This window comes from Thermothielavioides terrestris, chromosome 2 (assembly GCF_000226115.1).
Source record: "Thermothielavioides terrestris NRRL 8126 chromosome 2, complete sequence".
Lineage (NCBI taxonomy): Eukaryota > Fungi > Ascomycota > Sordariomycetes > Sordariales > Chaetomiaceae > Thermothielavioides > Thermothielavioides terrestris.
This window is the reverse complement of record NC_016458.1, coordinates 4691211-4709193: the sequence shown is the minus strand read 5'-3', so window position 1 is coordinate 4709193 and position 17983 is coordinate 4691211. Positions and strand designations below refer to the sequence as shown.

Sequence of the window (17983 nt, the reverse complement as noted above, 5' to 3'; positions counted from 1 at the left end):
TTGTTCTCTCTTTCTTTCCTTTCTCTTCTTCTCTGGTGTTTTCTCATTTCCCCAGGTTTCTTTTCCACTGGCTTGAAAACAAGCTGTCGTGGACAAGGAAAAAAAGCGAAGCAAAACATAGCGAAGCAAAACGTACAGCACCGGGGATTCGCTGGTCGTCACCGACCCAACTACTAATCCGGCGGTTGGTAGCTTATCTAGGGGAGAGCGGACGGGATCCCGAGTTCTCTACCACCTATGGCCGTGCGTGCTAGGACCTGTGAAAGATCTGGAATATAAAGAGTGGTTGCGTTACGGGTGTTGACGCGCGTACCTCTGCATACATAGCATCCCGAGTTGAGAACGGTGATTTTGGCTTTGCGGAATCTACGGATAGCACGCTGGTGTTTGCCTGCAGTCGGGCCAGCCCTTTCCAGGTCGAGTCTGGAGAGATACTTTCACACTAGCAGGCTGCCTAGGATGGACAGAGCCAATGACCTCGCCGTGGCCGTCTACAGCGCTCGTCTCGTCATCGCGCTGCGTGGCGAGAGTGCCGAAGAATTTGAGATGCCTCGTTTCGCCGGTCCCATCCCGCTTTGAACGTCGCGGCCCAGACAGAAACGAGTTCCGGAGCCGTCTCGGCGCCCGTCTGATGGGAGGCCAGACCCGGCCGACCGGCCTCATGGGCCCGGAGCCGGGGCCGGGCCCTGGGGCTTCTGACCGGGTCCGGAAGAGCAAGGTCTTGGCAATCCTGTCCATTCGCCTTGGCACGAGCTCTGCCCTCGCCATCCCGCCGTTCCGCCGGCGTGGGCTGCCTGCAAGCTGGCGTCCAAATATAGAAATCCGTGCGCCCCACTCGGAGCACCAACATCCCGGCGTTACCCAGCCACCGTGTTACCCAGCAACCTGGCCATGCCGTGGCTGCCACAGGGCCACCAACGTGCATCCTGGAGGAAGCTCGCATCGATGCCTCTACAGTGTAAGGGCTGCATTCCAGGTTGCCACAGGCAGCACGATGCACTCAGGACGCAGTTAACGTTAACCGACGCGTACGGAGGTCGACGAGGGCATATTGTGGTAATGTCCAACGACTAAGTGCTCGGGAGAATGCGGAATCCCTCCGATGTCTGAATTGCTGGCTTATCAGACTGCAGCGCAACGGAGCCGAAAAACGGGCCTGGCCCTCAGGTGTGGAGGCTCAGCTGGCGTGCGTAAGCTCGCCACGGCAGCAGAGACAACAGAGGCGCGGCCGCGACACTCCGCCCGAGACAAGGCTCTCCAGCCACAGGTCTCGGAGCACGAGGCGGTCGACTACTGCGGATACGGATTACTTGGATTTTTCACGGCACTTTTGTGTACATACTATGTAAGCCGTGTCTGTGCAACCCCGCAGCAGCTTCACACTCGGGTGCGGTCCACTAGGAGTGTACCGCAGTCGGACGCGTTGCTGCTGCGGCTCAGATGGAGTTGACGACGCTTGTGGGGTGGTGCAGCTGCCAATGCCAATAAAACACGCGAGCGTGGAAACAAGATTATCCCGCGGCGATTCAAATTCCCGACGGGGGGATCTGCATCAGCACAACATGGAGCGTCGGCCGGTGAAATGGGTTTACTTTCTGTAAGAAGTATGTCATCTGTAAGATAGGTAGCTGGTAGTTATGGAGTGTACACAGCGATCGCTTCCCGTCCGACCCGGGAAGCGGAATCGGAGAGGATCCGTTTCGTTGCGGTCAACTTGTTGGGGGCCTTTGCAACCGGAACAGCTCATCACTCGAACTGTGCCGGGCGCAGAGGCGGGAACTTCGGCCGCGACCAACATGCAGGCCGAATCCAAACACTACTGCGTAGGAATGACGCGACCAGGGGTTGGACTTTTCCGCCATCACCAGAACTCCATGGACCTGGAGCTGGGGCAGGGAAGGCAGCAGGCAGCAGTTTTTTTGCTGGCGATCTGTATCCAAAGTTAATCCCATGGCCGGGGGGCTCTCCTCTGGTGTGTCCATCCACTCGATCCATTTGAGATCGGTAACTTGCAGTCACCGCGCCACTACAAGTGTACCTTAGCGTTAGGCTGGATCGGTCTGTTGACGTGGGTGTTCCGAGGGTTTGGGCCACACTGCGAGTGAAACGGTGGGCGTGGAGTGGACCGGTCAGAAGAGCTTCACAGGTGCCCTGGTTCCGTCGCATTGCATGCCGAGTGAGTGTTCCATGGGAGCTGGAGGCCGTCCGGGAACTGCTGCGTTAGTTATTCCCGTCCCCGGCGTGTTTGGCTGAAGACCGGGAAAGTGGGTCTGCCAACCCGTTCCACGCCAAGGACAGCCCAAAACTGCGCCACCCACCGGCCGATAGGCACAGCCCTCTGCTAGCCTTGCAGCATGGGGACCCTGCCAGTATCTGGCTGGGCCCCCAGATGCGGCCTGAGATTTTATTTATCGCCACCGCCCGCCTGGTGCCACAGGACCATCTCTCTCTCCTCTCCATTGTCGTTCTTCTGCATTTTTATTCCCTCGCTGATTTTTCGAGTCTGCCGCAATCCACGCTCCCAGCTGCAGTCGCCGCCCCCCCTCTCCACCGCGACTCGCGTCATCCCAGCCCCGCCAACGTGGGGAACGAGAACCGAGGGTCAAGGAAGCAACTACGAGAAAGAAACAACATCATCAACAGACACAATGGCCAACTTCGGGCGATTTGTGTGCGTGCTGCTGCCGTTCCTGCTGACGCTGGCATCGTTGATTGCGATGCTGCTCGCGGGCCTGGCGGGCATCTCCGACAAGGGCTTGTTCATGTTCGAGATCAACACGACCAACCTCTCGATATCGCCGGACCAGGTGTCGCACATCCTCGACGGCTCGGGCTTCAACCTCAACATCCCGAAGGTGTCGGACATCAACATTGGCAAGCGGCAGGCGCAGCAGACGAACAACATCACGTCTAAGGACCTCGGCCTGTACAACATCTACGACGTCAACATCTGGAACTACTGCTACACGGCGCAGAACGGCACGCGCGACTGCACCAAGCCGGCCTTCAACTGGGCTGAGTCAGCGCTCAACTCAACGACGGACAACTTCCACAGCCTGATCACGCCGACTGGTGTCAACGTGACGCTGCCCAAGGAAATGTCGGACGCGATCAAGTCCTTCGCCACCGTCTCCAAGTGGACCCAGATCGTCTTCGTCATCGCCTACATCGCGCTCGGCGTCGAGCTCTTCTTCGGCCTCTTCGCCAGCTGCAGCCGCATCTTCTCGTGCCTGACCTGGGTGATCGCGCTGGTGACGGGCGTCATCGCCGGCGCGGCGGCGGGCCTGGCCACGGCGACGTCGGTCATCGTCGTCGGCGCCCTCGAGGCCTCGGGTAAGCCCTACGGCCTCTCAAGCCACTTGAACGGGCGCTTCCTGGCCGTGGTCTGGATCGGCGAGGCCTTCGCCATCGCCGCCGCCCTGTTCTGGATGTTCACCATCTGCTGCTGCGCGCCCGACCACGGCTCGTGGCGCCGCAGCCGCAGCCGCGGCGGGCCCGAGGCCGAGAAGTTCATGCCGGGTCCCTCCGCGGGCTACGAGCGCCTGAGCGACCCCCACGGCAGCTACTCGGGCGCCGGCTACGCCCGCCAGTCGTACGGCCCCGCCTCGCAGCACGCGGGCGCCTACGAGCCCTACTCGCACACTCGTGTGTAAAATTGACTATGGCTATGAGCGATGATGAGTGGATCTCGGAGAGACAGAGACAAAAAGATGGCGTGATGGGTTGGGCCACGGGTCGTCTGGAAGAAGCAAATCAGGGCGTCTCCTTGGTTTGACTATTTATTTCTCTTGTTGATTTGGTGCCGTTCTCGTTTTCCTTCTCCTGCATCAGTTCGGCGTTGGGGAGGTTTTCTTTTGGCTCCCGGATTTCGGAAGACGGGACACGGTATTACGGTTGTACTTTCCCGAAAGAGGGCTTACTGAGATGGGTTGATGCCGATGGATGAGTGGATGGGTCGTCGCTATGATACCCTGCTCGGGTTCTGACGAACGAACGCAATCACGACCACGTTCTTTTTGCATTTGAATTTTTCCAGGGTGCTTAGTGGGATTTCGCTGTGATTCCTCCTCAGGTACTTAGTCATCCCTCCCTCGCGTCCCGCCTGGATGCTTGCGAATCCTCTCTCCCGGACCCCGGGGTCCTGCGGAGCGAGTTGGCGAAGGATCGGATATCCCCAAGTGTTTGGCTGCCAGCTGAGCCAGACCCCGGGCGGTTTAGTTACCAGGGCTGTGATGGAGTGCTTGCCGCAGGTAAGCACCAACTTCGCACAGGCATCAAACCAAGAGTGGACACGCAGGAACACGTCGGCCCCCAACGGCATCGCGTCGTGGAGTTCCAAATCTGTACATACACTCAGCATCGACTCCACGGGCAAACAACCATTCCGCCCAACCGGGCTCCGCAGATCGTCCGCAGCGCAGTCCTGTCTGGCTGGCAATCCGTTTCCTCCCCGCAGCCGGAGTCAATCTGCCAATATGGTCGGAGAGAAGGAGTCGGGGTTGGGCTGAGCCTCGGTGGCTGCAGTTCTGAAACAACATCTGGTCTCTGGCGGTGTTCTCGGGGCGTCGGAGATTGGTGAGGTATGGTAGCACGGCATCCAGTGGGCGCCGGCTGTCTTAGCCGTCACCGCGGGCCGAGATGTTTGAAGCCTCGTTGGGCTGATTCTTACGGTGCCCCCGAGTCAAAAACCAGTTGGTTTCATTACCACAAGCAATCGAAGGGCAGATTCCCTCACCCAACACGAAAGCGAGCAAACCCCTTTTGTTGATTGATGAGTTCAGGGTTAGGGTTTTCTTCCCAGTTGCCCAAGATGGGGTTCACTTGAGTTGAGAAATTTCAGGAAAGGGAAAGCGGTCACGGTGACGGGTCAGGCAGGACGGAGCGACTGGCGACAAGACACGTTGGATGGCATGAGCTTTTCAACGGCTAGCCTATGAGTACAGCCAACTCGGTCGCAATGGCTCACAAGGTAAACCAAATAAATCAAGTATCAATTACCGCAAGACATGAATCCTTCCAACCGCTCACCCTTGACTCACTCACTCTCACTCATCCTCAGTATTTCATCGTTCATCATCACCAAAATTGTGTCACTAACCCGGCCCAGAGCCAGACAGTCGCACGGCTGCAGCACAAATACGCACTCAGTCCGGTCACCGCGCTCGCCTTCCACAATGCCGAGCCTGGCCAAGTCCTGCTCCTCGCGGGCGAAGACACCTGGCTCAAGGTGTACGACGTGAAGACGTCCCGTCTCCTCGGCCAGCTCAAGATCTTCGCCTCGCAGCCGATCCACGGAATTTACATCCCGCCGCCCGAGTCGGACAAGTCTCACAGTGAGCCGGGCGTGCTCATCTGGGGCGGCCCGTCCGTGACCCTGCTGCCGCCTTCCTCCCTGCAGGCCCTGATCTCCGGGACGACCCCCACCGCCGCCGCCCCTCCCGAGTTCAAAGCCCCAGACTGGCTCTACGACGGCATCCTCTTCCCTTGCCGCCGGAACTCCCCCTCCGATCCCGTCGCCGGCGTGCTCGTCACAGCGCACAACGAGATCCTCCCCTTTTCAGTCAACGCCAACACCGCCACCACCACTCCCACTACTACTACGACGAACCTCACCTTCGGACCCCTGGCCTCTCCCTCCCGCCCAATTCTCTACTCGGCCAGCCTGCGCCTCCTTCCCCCGTCCAAGGCGGCCGACGCCACCAACAACGACAACGACAACGACGACAGCAGAGATGCCACTACCGTCCTCGTCGCGGCCGGCACCGTCTTCGGCGAGATCATCGTCTGGAAGTACCACCACCACCACTACAGTCCGGGATCGAAACAGCAGCCGCAATGCCAAGTCCTGCACGTCTTCACCGGCCACGAGGGCTCCATCTTCGGCGTGAGCTTCTCCGACGAGATGGAGCTGGCGCCGGACGATGACGACGACGGCGGCCGCGGCGGCAGTGGTGGAGGGCAGCAGGCCAGGGCGCGGTTGCTGGTCAGCTGCAGCGACGATCGCACGGTGAGGGTGTGGGACGTCAGCGAGCGGGGTGATGGCCGCGGCGGCGGGGAGCACGGCCGGGTGGATGAGCGGGTGCTGGGGGAGGCGAGGGAGACGGGGTTTGGTGGTGGTGGTGGTGCGGGAAGTGGGAGTGCTGCTGGGGGTGATTCCGAGGCGGGGCGTGGCAGCGTGGGAGATCGTGCGCGGTGCGTGGCGGTTGCCATGGGGCATGTGTCGCGGATCTGGCATGTCAGGTTTGGCGCCGTGGTGAGGAGTGGCGCGTCGGGACGGGGTGGCGCGGTCGAGGTGTACTCGTTTGGCGAGGACTCGTCGCGGCAGAAGTGGGAGTTGGATGTGGACTGGGCGCGGTGGTTTGCGGAAGGGCAGGCGGGGACGCTGCGGCATCGCGGTGCCAGCACATGCCACAGCGGGAAGAACATCTGGTCTGTTGCGGTGTCGGATAGTGGTGGGGTTGAAGAGCCCCTGATAGCCACCGGCGGAGCTGACGGCAGGATTGTTGTGGCGGGGAGGATCCCGGGCAGACGCTCTTTCGATGGCTATGAGGATCTGGATGTCACTATGACTATCGACGAGGTCCTGCAGAGTTTGCCCCGTGGCAGGCACCCCCAATCTGTTGAAGTGCAGACCACCAAGCACGCCAAGCACACCAAGCAGACCTTTCAGCGGTATGCCTTCCTGTCGGACCGGGTCATGGCGGCTACAGCATCGGGCAGGCTCCTCCTAGCCACCATGGGGGACCCTCTGCTCTGGGAGGAGGTCGCCCTCCCCGAAGCGATCGCCTCTGATCTCCAGCGTTACAACGTCCTCAAGAGCCCAGCACGGGACACAGTCTTGCTGGGTAGTCCTAGTGGAAGAGTCTATCTCTTCCGGAAGGGACACGAGGCCTGCCAGGTCGCCGAGTTCCCGGGCAAGATATCCGACATCATACTAGTGAATACATCTCCCAACCGCGCACTCGACGAACAACACTCGGACTGGCACGCCATTATCTCCGTGCTCGGCCTCGACCACGCCTTCTACCTCCACTATTCCGGCGCAACTGGCACCTATGCCCAACGCATTGTTCGACTCCCGGAGCACTACATCGTCACGGCAGCGGCCTTCAGCAGAGAAGCCCTCGTCCTAGGCACGCGGACCGGCTCGGTGGCTACGTTTACCATCGAGCCTCACACAAACGAGTACATGCTGCAGGCCTCCCGTAGGGACTGCAAAACCAAAGACGCCATCACCAGCATCGTGCCCATCCCCGGCAACGCGTCTGCACTGCTCGCTACCTGCCGCGACGGCAAGTGCCGCATCTACCACGTTCCCGCCGTTCTCTCTGGTTCCTCCCGGGCAACCAGCCTGCTGACCCTGCAGCATGAGATTGCCTCGCCACTCAACACTCTTGAGGCAGCCTTCTTCACCGTCCCCCTCCCAGACGATACCAGCCCGCCAAACAGAAGAATACACAGGAGGAGTAGGGACCTCATCCTGCAGGGCTTCCACGGGCCGCACTTTCTCTCCTACAACGCGACCACCGACGCCGTGCTGGCCCGCGTGCCCTGCGGCGGCGCCCACCGGCCCTTCGCCAGCGTGTCGGCGCCGCACGACCCGGGCCAGACGCGGCTGGTGTTCTCCAAGGCGGGCGAGCTGCGCGTGGTGTCGCAGGCAGCCGCGGCGGAGCGCGTGCTGGTGCCGGGCGGCCACGGGCGGGAGATCCGGGCCGTCGCCGCGTCCCCTTCGACGCTGAGCGCTGCCGAGTGCGCCCGCCGGTTCGGCAACGGCCGCGGCGGCGGCGGCAGCGAGGCCGGGCTGGTCGCCACCGCCGCCGAGGACACGACCATCCGCATCTGGCGGCGCCGTGCGTCTTCACCGCGGGTGCCGCCGTCTTCCCGTACCCAGTTCCCCACCACCACTACCCCTTCCTCGCCCCCCCGAACCACCACCCGCCCGCCAACATCACCAGATGCTGAATACCTGACCCCGCTCGTCACACTGCAAGGCCACTCAGCCGGCATCCAGACGCTGCGCTGGGCGCCGACGCCGCACGGCACACACCTGCTCAGCAGCGCGGGGAGCGAGGAGCTGTTTGTGTGGCGGCTGGCGCGCGTTGGCGGCTGCGGGTCTGGTTCCGGCTCTGGCTCCGGCTCTGGCTCTGGCTCTGGCACCGGGCGAGCGCTCGGGCCGGGGGAAGACAGCGAGCTGGTGCGGGAACAGGAACAGGACATGCTGGCTGTGGTGCGCGAGGCGGTGTGGGGTGACGGGACGCCGGGCGGGGATCTGAGGGTGGTGGACTTTGACGTTGTGGATTTTGGTCGTGTTACTGGCGTGGATGGTTCTCAGGGGCAGGGAACGGATGCAAGCAGTGAGAACAGGGCGGAGGAGGAGGGGAACGGGTATAAGGAAGGCGCAGAGGAAGGAGACGGCCGGGTGGTGCTGCTCATCTCAATGGTCCTGTCGGATTCGAGCGTGCGCAGCTATGTTTACTCCTCGCCAGGAAATCCTCCCACCACCCCACCTGGCAGCAGCAGCAGTAGCAGCACCCCTACCACCACCACCACCCCGGCGCCATCGACAGCGGGCACCTTCACCAAGCTAGCCAGCGCGCGGTACACCGGCGCGTGCCCGACGCAGGTGCGGCATCTGCGCGCGGACGGCGAGGCCGTGCACGTCCTGACGGCCTTCACCGACGGGCACATAGCCGTGTGGACGACAACGACAACAACCACCACTGCTGCTGCTGCTGCTGTCGCCGCCGCAGGCGGGTCCGGCTCGTTCGCGCTAGCGCTGACCGCGCGCCTGCACCAGAGCAGCATCAAGAGCCTGGACCTGTCCTCCGCCCCAACAGGATCCGCGCGCTGGCTGGTATCCACGGGGGGCGACGACAACGCGCTGGGCTTCCTGGATCTCGCGTGGGACCGTCACACGGGGACATACGCCGTGCTGGGGCGGTACCGGATCCGAGACGCGCACGCGGCTGCTATTACGGGGCTTTGCGTGGTGGCGAATGGGGAAGAGGCACCGGGAATGATGAGGATGACGATGCAGGTCGCCAGCGTCGGCAACGACCAGCGCATCAAGCTCTGGTGTGTCGAGAGGGGTGGTGGCGCCGGCGGCGGGCTGCGCGTGGCCTTGCTGGACGATCGGTATAGCTCGGTGGCTGACGCCGGAGACCTGGAGCTGATCGCGCCGGGCAAGCTCATGGTGGGCGGGGTGGGGATGGAGGTGTGGGATGTGACGGGCGATGGCATAGAACAGGGCTCATAGAAAGAGAGGGCTCATAGAAAGAAAGGGCTCGACCCGGAAATCGAAGCATGATAGCGAATGGACAATGACTCTTGAACCCCCTGTTGCCCCCCAGATTTAACTCTCTCTCTCCACTGCAGCTAATCACATCAACCCTTTCTTTCCGTACTAAACCGCAGCCAGCTCCCAAACCCAGCAACCCAGCAACCGCCACAAAAGAAGGACCAGCTCCAAAACACCCATCCACCCACCCAGCGCAACCACACCACACGCCTGCCGACCAAAGGACGAGTTAGAAGACCTACTCCTCCTCGTTCCTATACCGCCAGGGCTTCTGCCTCTTCCTCGCCGACCGATCCACCACGTCGTCATCGTCGAAGTCGTCGTCCACCCCGCCGCCGCGCACAGAGCTCCCGCCTCGGCTGCCCCGGCTCCCGCTCACCGAGGCCCTGTCATCGATCGGCCGGAAGGTATCATGCCTGTACAGGCCCGCCGCGGCCGTGGTGCCGCTGCCGCTGCCGCTGCCGCTGCCGCTGACGAGCCGCGCGTCCTCCGCCTCGGCCTCGGCCGCTTTGCGCTTCCTCCCCGCGCCGGAGCCGAGCACGCTCCTGTTGCTGTCGCCTTTCTTTGGCGTCGACCCGCTGGTCTTCTCCGCCCTCTTAGGCGTGGACACGGTGCTCGCGGCGGGCTTCTTGGGCGTCGATTTCTCGTCCGTGTCGTTGGAGGTGGTGAGGCTGCTGGTGCTGTCCTGGCTGGTGTGGACCGGCTTTTTCGCGCCCGGTTTTGGTTGCCCCGGACGGTGCTTCGGCTTGCGGCCGGCGCCGGGCCGGGCACCCCCGCGCTTGGAGACTTTCTTGATGGGAAGCTCCGCGGGCGTATTAGACCCGGCGTCCGATCCCGAAAAGCTGAGATGCGGGTTGAGCATGGCCGAGTAGGACTGCTTGGGCAGGCGCCGCCGCGAGGGCATATTGGCATCCGCCGCCGCCTCGCTTGCGATGCCGCCGCTCTCAGTCCGCAATTGCGAGCCGGGGCTGGCCTCGTCACCTGTCTCAGCCGACACAGGCGGCTGCGGCTGCTTCTTCTTCCGACCGGCGCCTGGCCGCCTGCCCCCGCGCTTCTTGCGGCGCCTGGGATGATGGTCCACCCAGTCGTCGCCCATATCGTCGTCATCGACCGCGGGGGCGTCGCCGAGCCAGAGGTCCTCGTCGTCCCCATGCCCGTCGGAAGCAAAATCGATGCCTTCCCCTTTTGCCTTGGACGTCGTCTTGCGGGCAGTGGGCCGCTGCGTGCTGCTCTTGCGCTTTTGACCCGCGTCGTCGGTCGCTTTCTCGTTGTTCCGCTCGACAAGCTTCTTGGTAAGGTTCGGGAAGTTGTCGCCGTAGTTGAAGAACAGCTCCTCCCCCGCCTTGATGTCGCGGAGTGCCGAGAACTTGATCCGGAACTCGTGGTTGACGTACATGATCCTGGGCATGATGTTGCAGTTGTCCGACGCATGGTTCATGTACCGGCTGAGATTGCCGTAGATAGCGGCGTCAACCCAGATGCCCTCGTGCTCGAGCAGTGTAAACAGGTAGGAGACCTTGTTCTCCTCGTCAAAAACGTCTCCTCTGCGGTTCTCGCGCCGCACGCCCTCGTCATGACTTATAAGTTCACCGGTGTACTCAATGACGAACTCGTCCTGGGCGATGTCTTCAGCAGCGAAAAGGCCGTACCCACAGGCCTCGAGCTGCGACTTGCCGACCAACACCGCCTTGGACGCCCCGCGCTGCAGGGCGACGTTCTGACATCCGGTCGAATGAAGCTGCTCGTCATAGGCATTCTCGGGGTCGGCCCGCTCCTTCGCGCCGCAGCCCTTGCAGAGGACGGGATCGCACTCGCGGTTGAGCTGCACGCAGATGCACGGTCTCCCTTCCTTTTGTCGCTGGAGACATGTCTTTCCGGACGAGTGGCATGCGCACCCGGTGAACTTCAGCGGGCACTCTTCTGCGGTGCAAAGACAGAAGCGCTCGCACAGGACCGGATGGGATCCGGCCGAGGCACACGGACAGCCGTTCGCCGCCGTGCATGGCCCTTCGTGGTGGCAAGGCGCAAACAGTTCGCGCACCGCGTGCTCGTGGGTGATGGTGGCATCCTGCCAGTCGCCCAGCAGTTGCTTCTTTTTGCGATCGTACCATGAGACCGCCTTCGGCCTGGGGGGCTCGGTGCGGGGCTCAACAGGAGGCAGACACAGATCCAACTCCTTGAGCTTGCGGTGCACGTCCCAGCAGTAGCGGCCCAGCACGGCCCCGACGAAGCACTCGGCCCTCAATGAAGGACTGTAGCCGATCGTCGTAAACACCGACTCGAGCACGCTCACCTCACTCTCGGACCAGGGCTTGACATCCTGGTTCGGGTTGCCTGTGTTGTAGCTCCGGTAGCACTGGTTTCGGCAGGGCGGGTGTGTCGGCCTGCCGGGCAGGCCGTTCACTTGGGGGTTGTCTGGATGGGACTCGACTTGCGCTGCCCACTTCCTCTTCAGGGTTGGCACAAGGCCTCCTATCTCCTCAAGCGAGAAGCACCGCTTTTGATTGTCTCGCTCGATTTCGCCGTGTTCACAGTCATGGCCGAAGCAGATCAGACACCCAAGCGTGGAGTAGCTCCCTAAGGCCTCTACGGTCTTCTGCATGAGCGTCTCGTCGCGCGGCTTCTGGGAGCCCGGCCCGTCTTTTGCCCTCTTGTTATCCAGGATGGGCTCGACCGACTTATCGAGCATCAAAATGTCGCGCAGGGCCACGCGCCTCTGGTTTCGTTGGTCGTTGAAAACGCGGTCGAACGCTTCTGTGAACAGCCTTGCTCCCCTGACTGCGCGGGGCGAGCCCACCTCGCTGTGGGTGTCGAGCAGGTTGTGCTTCTGCTGGGGCGTGATGGCGTCTTCGTTCTGCGGCTGGCTCGCCATGTAGCGGATCAGCGTGGATTTCGAGCAGCCGTCAATGGCCAGCGTCTGGAGCCATCGGTCCAGATACGGGGCAAGCGCCGCGGCGTATTCGTTCCGTGCCCGTCTCGCCAGCTTCTGGCTCCGGTTCTGGATCTGGAAGCCCGACTTGCTGTCGAGGTTCTCGAGGTCCATAAGCCAGGCGCTGTATTTCTGCTCCTCGGCAGAGTTGGGGTCGACGTCGCGCAGGTGCGGGACAAAGTTCAGCATTGAATTGGGAGCGAGGATGTTTTTGCGGATTTCCACGTGGTGGAATCTGTAGCGTGGAACGGGCTCCCTATCGGGCTTGATGCAAACGACAGGGCAGACGGTGCGGCGCCCGCTGCCCTTGGACTTGCCGTACTCCCCGCTGTGTTGCTGTCAAAGAGGTTAGAATCGTTTTCTGCCAATGTGACAGGATCGCACCGTGCCTTGAACTTCACCGCCATGGTCTCCACGCCGCTCGGCAGAGCGCTGCTACTGTCCGTCGCGATGGATTTCATGCCCGCGAAGATATCGACCGGGCTTAGATGCCGAGGCTGCGGCGCCTGCTTTTCGGCCTCCTCGAGCAAGAAGTCGACGAGTTGGGCATGGCCTTCGCTGACTTGCTCGGAAAGCTCCGTGAGAGCGTCGGCAATCTTGTCGACTGTCCAGCCCATCGTCCTCTTCGGTGTCTGGGCGCTGGGCGTCTGGTGGCCTTGGGAAGACCGATTTGTGGCGGACGACTGCGGGGTCGGCGGGCGCGGGTGCCCTGTGGGCGCGGGATCGGGCTCGGGCTCGGGCGCAGGCTCGACGGTGGGCGGAGGGGACTGCGAGTCGCGGATTTCGACTCGGGGTGAGAAGCGGGTCGGTCGCGACGGGGTCAGGTCGCTGGCGCGCGTGGACCTGCCAGCAGGTGACGCATTCGGCGTCCGGTTCTGCGCAGGGCCAGTGACCGAGGGGCTCCGTGCTTGGCGTGGTTGTGCTTTCAGCGTTGGCAATGACGTCCGGCGTGCGTCAATAGACGATCCGTTTCTGCGTTCAACGGCCACCACAACCTCGTCCGCAGCCAGACTCTCCGACGACGACGTCTCCATGGTTAAGTCGACCACATGGTGGACGACAGAGGACACCAGCCCATTCCCCATAGCCCTCTTTGTCCCCCCGCTCTTATCGTTGGAGCATCAAACGGCGCAACAACCCTCGACCTGGTTCCAACGTCGTCTCTCGTGTTCCCAATTCCGCTCCCTCTCTTATTCTTTCCGAAGGAGGCTCTGGGCGTTATTCGAGCGTTACGGATTACGGCGGGCAAATCTTAGACCCCGAATTGGCGTCGCAAACTCTCGCAGCATCGGCGTCGGCACGGCACGTGATTACTGACCAATGCTCATAGAACAGAAGAATGAATGAAAGTGGGCGGGTAGTCAACGGTGTCCAAGCCGATGTCGCCTGGCCCGGCTTGTGCGACGCTCATCAATGGCTCAATGGGAGCTGAGACGCGGTGCTGGAAAGAAGACGCGATCCTTGGCCCCACACCCGGGCCGGGAGCGTTGAAGCATGCACGAGCCACCGAGCCGCCCCACAGCTGCCCAATCCCCTGGGCTTTCGTTAAATCAGAACCCAGCTGTCGGCGATCTTCGACACGGGATTCCACAGTGTATCCGTATTTCGTATGAATACACAGAAAATTGTGGAGGACCTGGTAGAGCTGTTGTTTTTGTGCGTTTATATATGGAGTACGGAAGCTCCTACCAAATGAATCCGCTCACCGCCTCCAATGCCAAGCCTGTAAGCCATAGTATGGTAATACACTCTGCACTGGCCATCCCCGCGATCCATCTCCTAAACTTCTCCTCAATCTTACGATCCCTTAGATCCAACTACTCGAATAGAGAAGAGTGAAGCTATTCAATACTTTTAATAGTACTGCAGATATGTTTGTCAAGGATATTTAGGGGGAGAGGAGGGGAGAGGGGGGCGCGAAAGGCGAAAGGAGGATGTAAGACCGAAGCTCTGAACAAGCGCTGTTGGCTCGGCTGTTCAAAGCTCGGGTTCAATGCTAGTAAGCGCTTCGACCTCCTTATTTTTAAGCTAGAGGACTAGCTTGAGAGCAAGCGCTTAAGCCCACGTCGAAAATATTTGCTGAAGAGGTTCAAGGTGGTTCGATTGAGGAGGATAATAATGAAAAAGACGTAGATTGAGGGGACGGGATAGGGGGAGGAAGGATCTGTATATCGATGTAAATACCGGCTAATTCTGCCGGCCGTACTGAAGGCGGTAAGCGGGTTCTTTTGGTAGGAGCTTCCGTACTACCTGATGTAAGTGCAAACCTGGCATTTGATATCGTTAGTAGGTAACTTCTGCCTGGAGCTTCCTGCGCGCGTAAGAAATATTCTTCTATAACTGGATGCCCCGGAAAACAGCAGCAGGCGACGGAGATGCATTGGACACGCGCTTTCTCTTCTTCCAGGTTTCTTCTAGCCCGTAGTGTAGTGGACTGTGTAGTGTAGTGTACGGAATACCGTACATTACACTCCGTTGCCCAGGGTCGTTACAGACCACCTTATGGAAATTCTAGTGTTGGCGCAGTGACATGCTGGGTTGCACTGGCAGCGACGTCATTTCCCCGGCCCGTCAGCGGCTTGTCGCATAAACGAGAAGACACGCCGCATGACCCAATCTCACTAACGCCTGCTTGCGTCTCTGATCCTTTGTTTCGAAACGCAAGCCAAACCCGAACTGCTACCTAAACATCGCATGACGACGACGCTGCCTCGCCTGCCATTTGGTTCGTCCTGCGCCCGCAATTGTTTTTGAGTAGCCTGGACAACGGCCATCAAATCCCGCCCAGTATCGACACGTTCTCTCCAGACACAACTTCCGCACAGTCGCGATGCATCGCTCATACTCTATGCGCTCCACGAGGGCGCCCACTGCCTCGCAGATCCAGGTACTGGAGAAAGCTCTCGCTGCACCGTTGATGAGCCATTCTTATAACCAACACATCATCAGAACCCACCCCCGCCGCCGTCAAGCACAAAGTCGGGCCGCCTCTTTGGCCGCGGAGGACTCGGTGAGTTGTGCGGCTCCTCTGGCCCCCGTCAAGCCCTCTCCGCTGCAATCGCAATGTTTTTCGGACGCGAAACTCATGGTTGAGGATTAACAGCCGGTCTAGGACATGCCCTCCGTCGAAACACCGCCGGCGCCTTTGGGCCCGACCTTGCCAAGAAGCTGTCGCAACTCGTCAAGATGGAGAAGAATGTCATGCGGAGCCTAGAGATGGTTGCCAAGGAACGGATGGAGGTTGCCGTACGTGTCTCTGCCGATTTAATGTCGGCAGCTGGCTAACATTGAGCACAGCAACAACTATCTCTCTGGGGCGAGGCCTGCGATGAGGACGTTTCGGACGTGACAGACAAACTGGGCGTGTTACTGTACGAGATAGGCGAGCTCGAAGACCAATACGTCGACCGGTACGACCAATACCGCATTACCATGAAGAGCATTCGGAACATCGAGGCTTCAGTGCAGCCCAGCAGAGACAGTGAGTAGCGCGGAGCTTTACCCAGCAGACGCCCTGTGCCTGACCCAAATCAGGGAAACAAAAAATTACGGACCAGATCGCCCATCTAAAGTACAAGGAGCCCAACTCTCCAAAGATTGTAGTGCTCGAACAGGAACTCGTCCGCGCCGAGGCCGAGTCCCTCGTCGCCGAGGCGCAGCTCTCCAACATCACACGCGAAAAGATCAAGGCAGCCTACTCGTACCAGTTCGACGCCCTGCGCGAGCACGCCGAGAAGGTGGCCATCATCGCCAGCTACGGGAAGCACCTCCTTGACCTGATCGATGACACGCCCGTGACGCCCGGCGAGACGCGCCCCGCCTACGACGGCTACGAGGCCAGCAAGGCCATCATCCAGGACTGCGAAGACTCGCTCACAAACTGGGTGGCGCAGAACGCCGCCGTTACCGCCAAGCTGTCGACGCGCGCGCGCACCCTCTCGCAGCGCCGCAGGAACAACATCAAGGCGCGCACCGAGGGCCAAGTACCTGGCCATGGCCTGGACCTGTCGGCCCAGGATGCTCCTCTGAGCGATCGGGACGCCTGGGTGCCCGCAGGGCAGCATGGCGAGGAGTATGCGGCGGAAGAGGAAGAGGGCGTGGGAGAGGAGGACGACGTCGACGCGCCCAGCCATACGGTCGTGGATACCGAAGCGAGTCCGAACGGCGAGCAGCGCGGGCGTAACCATGACCCCGTTGGTGCCTAGCGTGGCGGCGCTTCAGATATCGCGGCGGCATTGAGAATGTGAACCGGGGTTGCGGTATGGTACGACTGTGGCTGAAGAGAGCATGACGACTTGTTTGATGGAATCGGCTCCTTTCTCTTTTTGTGGCATCTGCCAGTGCTCTAAAGCGCATTTTTGCTCGCACGTAATAGCAGTCATGATTTGATGGAATGGATGGGTTAATGAGTGAGCGGGACGTGGATCGGGAGAGCAGGGCAACAGGCGCTCATCAAACCAAGGGAAGCCCTTTTTTTGGTGTATTATAGGTTAGCGAAGAATCCCTCGGTACATCTACCATTCTTTGGATGCTCAAGGCCTCTACCCCCTTTTCGGCGCTCCGGCCGCATTCCTTCCACAGTGATCGCCATGCCGTCAGCGACTCCAACGAATCCAATCCACTTTCCAACCGCCGTCCATCACCAACCAGCCAAACGGACCCTCCTTCGTTTCCCCTACGGAATACATACGCAGCACTCAGCTAACCCGAACACCCTCCCCCCCAGCCGTCCCGAACACCCCCCCGCGCCCCTGGCGCTCCCCAGCCCCGCCCTGCCGCCCCCGCAGCTGGCTCGCAAACTCCTCGGCCTCGATCCGCACGATGTGCTTCCCGGGAACCACCACCAGGCCCAGGTACCGCGACGTCATCTCCAGCGTGACCGTCCCTGCGCTGCTGCTGCTGCTGCCCGTTTCCGTTCCCGTTCCCCCACGGCCATCACGATCACTTCCTCCGCCGTCTGCTGCTGTTGCTGCTTGCGCTGCTGCTGATGAGGACGACGATGATGATGCTGTTGCTGCTGCTGCTGCTGTTGTTGTTGTTGGTGTTGACGGTGATGGTGATGATAGCGCAGCAGCCTGGGAGAGTATCTCCCGCGGCGTGGGGTGGCGGTACTCGTAGGTGTGCTCGAGCACGATGTTACTCTCCTGCGCGCTTGGGTGTTATTTTCTTACCGGTGGGAATGAACGGGTGAGGTTGGAAGCGTTGAGGGGATATCAGGGGCAGGGGGCTGGGTGGGGGAGAGGGGGGGGGGGTTGAATTACGGAGTCGGTGCACTTGAAGGCGCCCCAGAACATGCGGTTGTCGGTTGTGGTCACGCGGAGGTTCTTGTTGAGGAGCGACTGGAGGAAGGCGGTGGCTTCAGCTTTTTGGGGGGTTTGGATTGGAGGGGTCGAGGTATTGGTGCTCATTGTCGAGCTGCTTGGGTTTGGTTTTCAGTCGTCGTGTTGATTTCAAGTTCTGAACCTCAGTGAGTGCTATGGTCGTCCCGTACCGGGCGATGGTAACTTGGAGTTGCTCCGATAGGTAATCCGTGCTTTGGACAGAAACGAATAATGTATCCCCCGCAACAACGGCTAGGAACGGCAATCCACTTTTTAAGCAACTCTACAGCTCGGAGCAAGATGTCGACTTGATTTACGCTGATTCTTGAGCCAAAGATACACTCTGGATCTGGCGTATCGCTCTGTCCTCGATGCAATGACCCGAAGCAGTCCAAGACCCGGAGGATGCAGTGGAACCACATATGTTCCGCAAGT

General features: G+C 60.7%; 6 protein-coding genes across 6 annotated transcripts; 4 read left to right on the top strand and 2 right to left on the bottom strand.

The window, feature by feature from the left end:
• Nucleotides 1–127: 127 nt before the first annotated feature.
• THITE_2044549 (uncharacterized protein) lies at nt 128–304 on the top strand (the record flags this gene model as incomplete). Its single annotated transcript, XM_003652400.1, has 1 exon — nt 128–304. A coding segment is annotated over one exon (177 nt), but the record flags the coding sequence as incomplete, so codon positions are not given.
• Nucleotides 305–2317: 2013 nt separating this feature from the next.
• Nucleotides 2318–3880, top strand: THITE_2113952 (uncharacterized protein). The gene has a single exon (XM_003652399.1). It carries the CDS (start codon nt 2649–2651, stop codon nt 3651–3653), a length of 1005 nt encoding a protein of 334 aa, XP_003652447.1. The 5' UTR covers nt 2318–2648; the 3' UTR covers nt 3654–3880.
• A 1242-nt stretch (nt 3881–5122) lies between these two features.
• Nucleotides 5123–9256, top strand: THITE_19167 (uncharacterized protein; the record flags this gene model as incomplete). The annotated part of the gene is made up of 7 exons (XM_003652398.2): nt 5123–5679; nt 5731–7749; nt 7792–7883; nt 7956–8098; nt 8192–8317; nt 8405–8522; nt 8589–9256. Coding segments are annotated over 7 exons (3723 nt in total), but the record flags the coding sequence as incomplete, so codon positions are not given.
• A 140-nt stretch (nt 9257–9396) lies between these two features.
• On the bottom strand, nt 9397–13431 carry THITE_2113950 (uncharacterized protein). Its single transcript, XM_003652397.1, has 2 exons — nt 12617–13431; nt 9397–12563 (listed from the first exon to the last, which is right to left on the bottom strand). The coding sequence occupies exons 1-2, from the start codon at nt 13259–13261 to the stop codon at nt 9537–9539; spliced, it is 3672 nt and encodes a 1223-aa protein (XP_003652445.1). The 5' UTR covers nt 13262–13431; the 3' UTR covers nt 9397–9536.
• A 1377-nt stretch (nt 13432–14808) lies between these two features.
• On the top strand, nt 14809–16438 carry THITE_2113948 (uncharacterized protein). The gene is made up of 5 exons (XM_003652396.1): nt 14809–15114; nt 15177–15237; nt 15340–15473; nt 15525–15708; nt 15762–16438. The coding sequence occupies exons 1-5, from the start codon at nt 15058–15060 to the stop codon at nt 16430–16432; spliced, it is 1107 nt and encodes a 368-aa protein (XP_003652444.1). The 5' UTR covers nt 14809–15057; the 3' UTR covers nt 16433–16438.
• Nucleotides 16439–16669: 231 nt separating this feature from the next.
• THITE_2113946 (uncharacterized protein) lies at nt 16670–17748 on the bottom strand. Its single transcript, XM_003652395.1, has 2 exons — nt 17489–17748; nt 16670–17371 (listed from the first exon to the last, which is right to left on the bottom strand). Exons 1-2 carry the CDS (start codon nt 17633–17635, stop codon nt 16925–16927), a joined length of 594 nt encoding a protein of 197 aa, XP_003652443.1. The 5' UTR covers nt 17636–17748; the 3' UTR covers nt 16670–16924.
• Between the last annotated feature and the right edge of the window lie 235 nt (nt 17749–17983).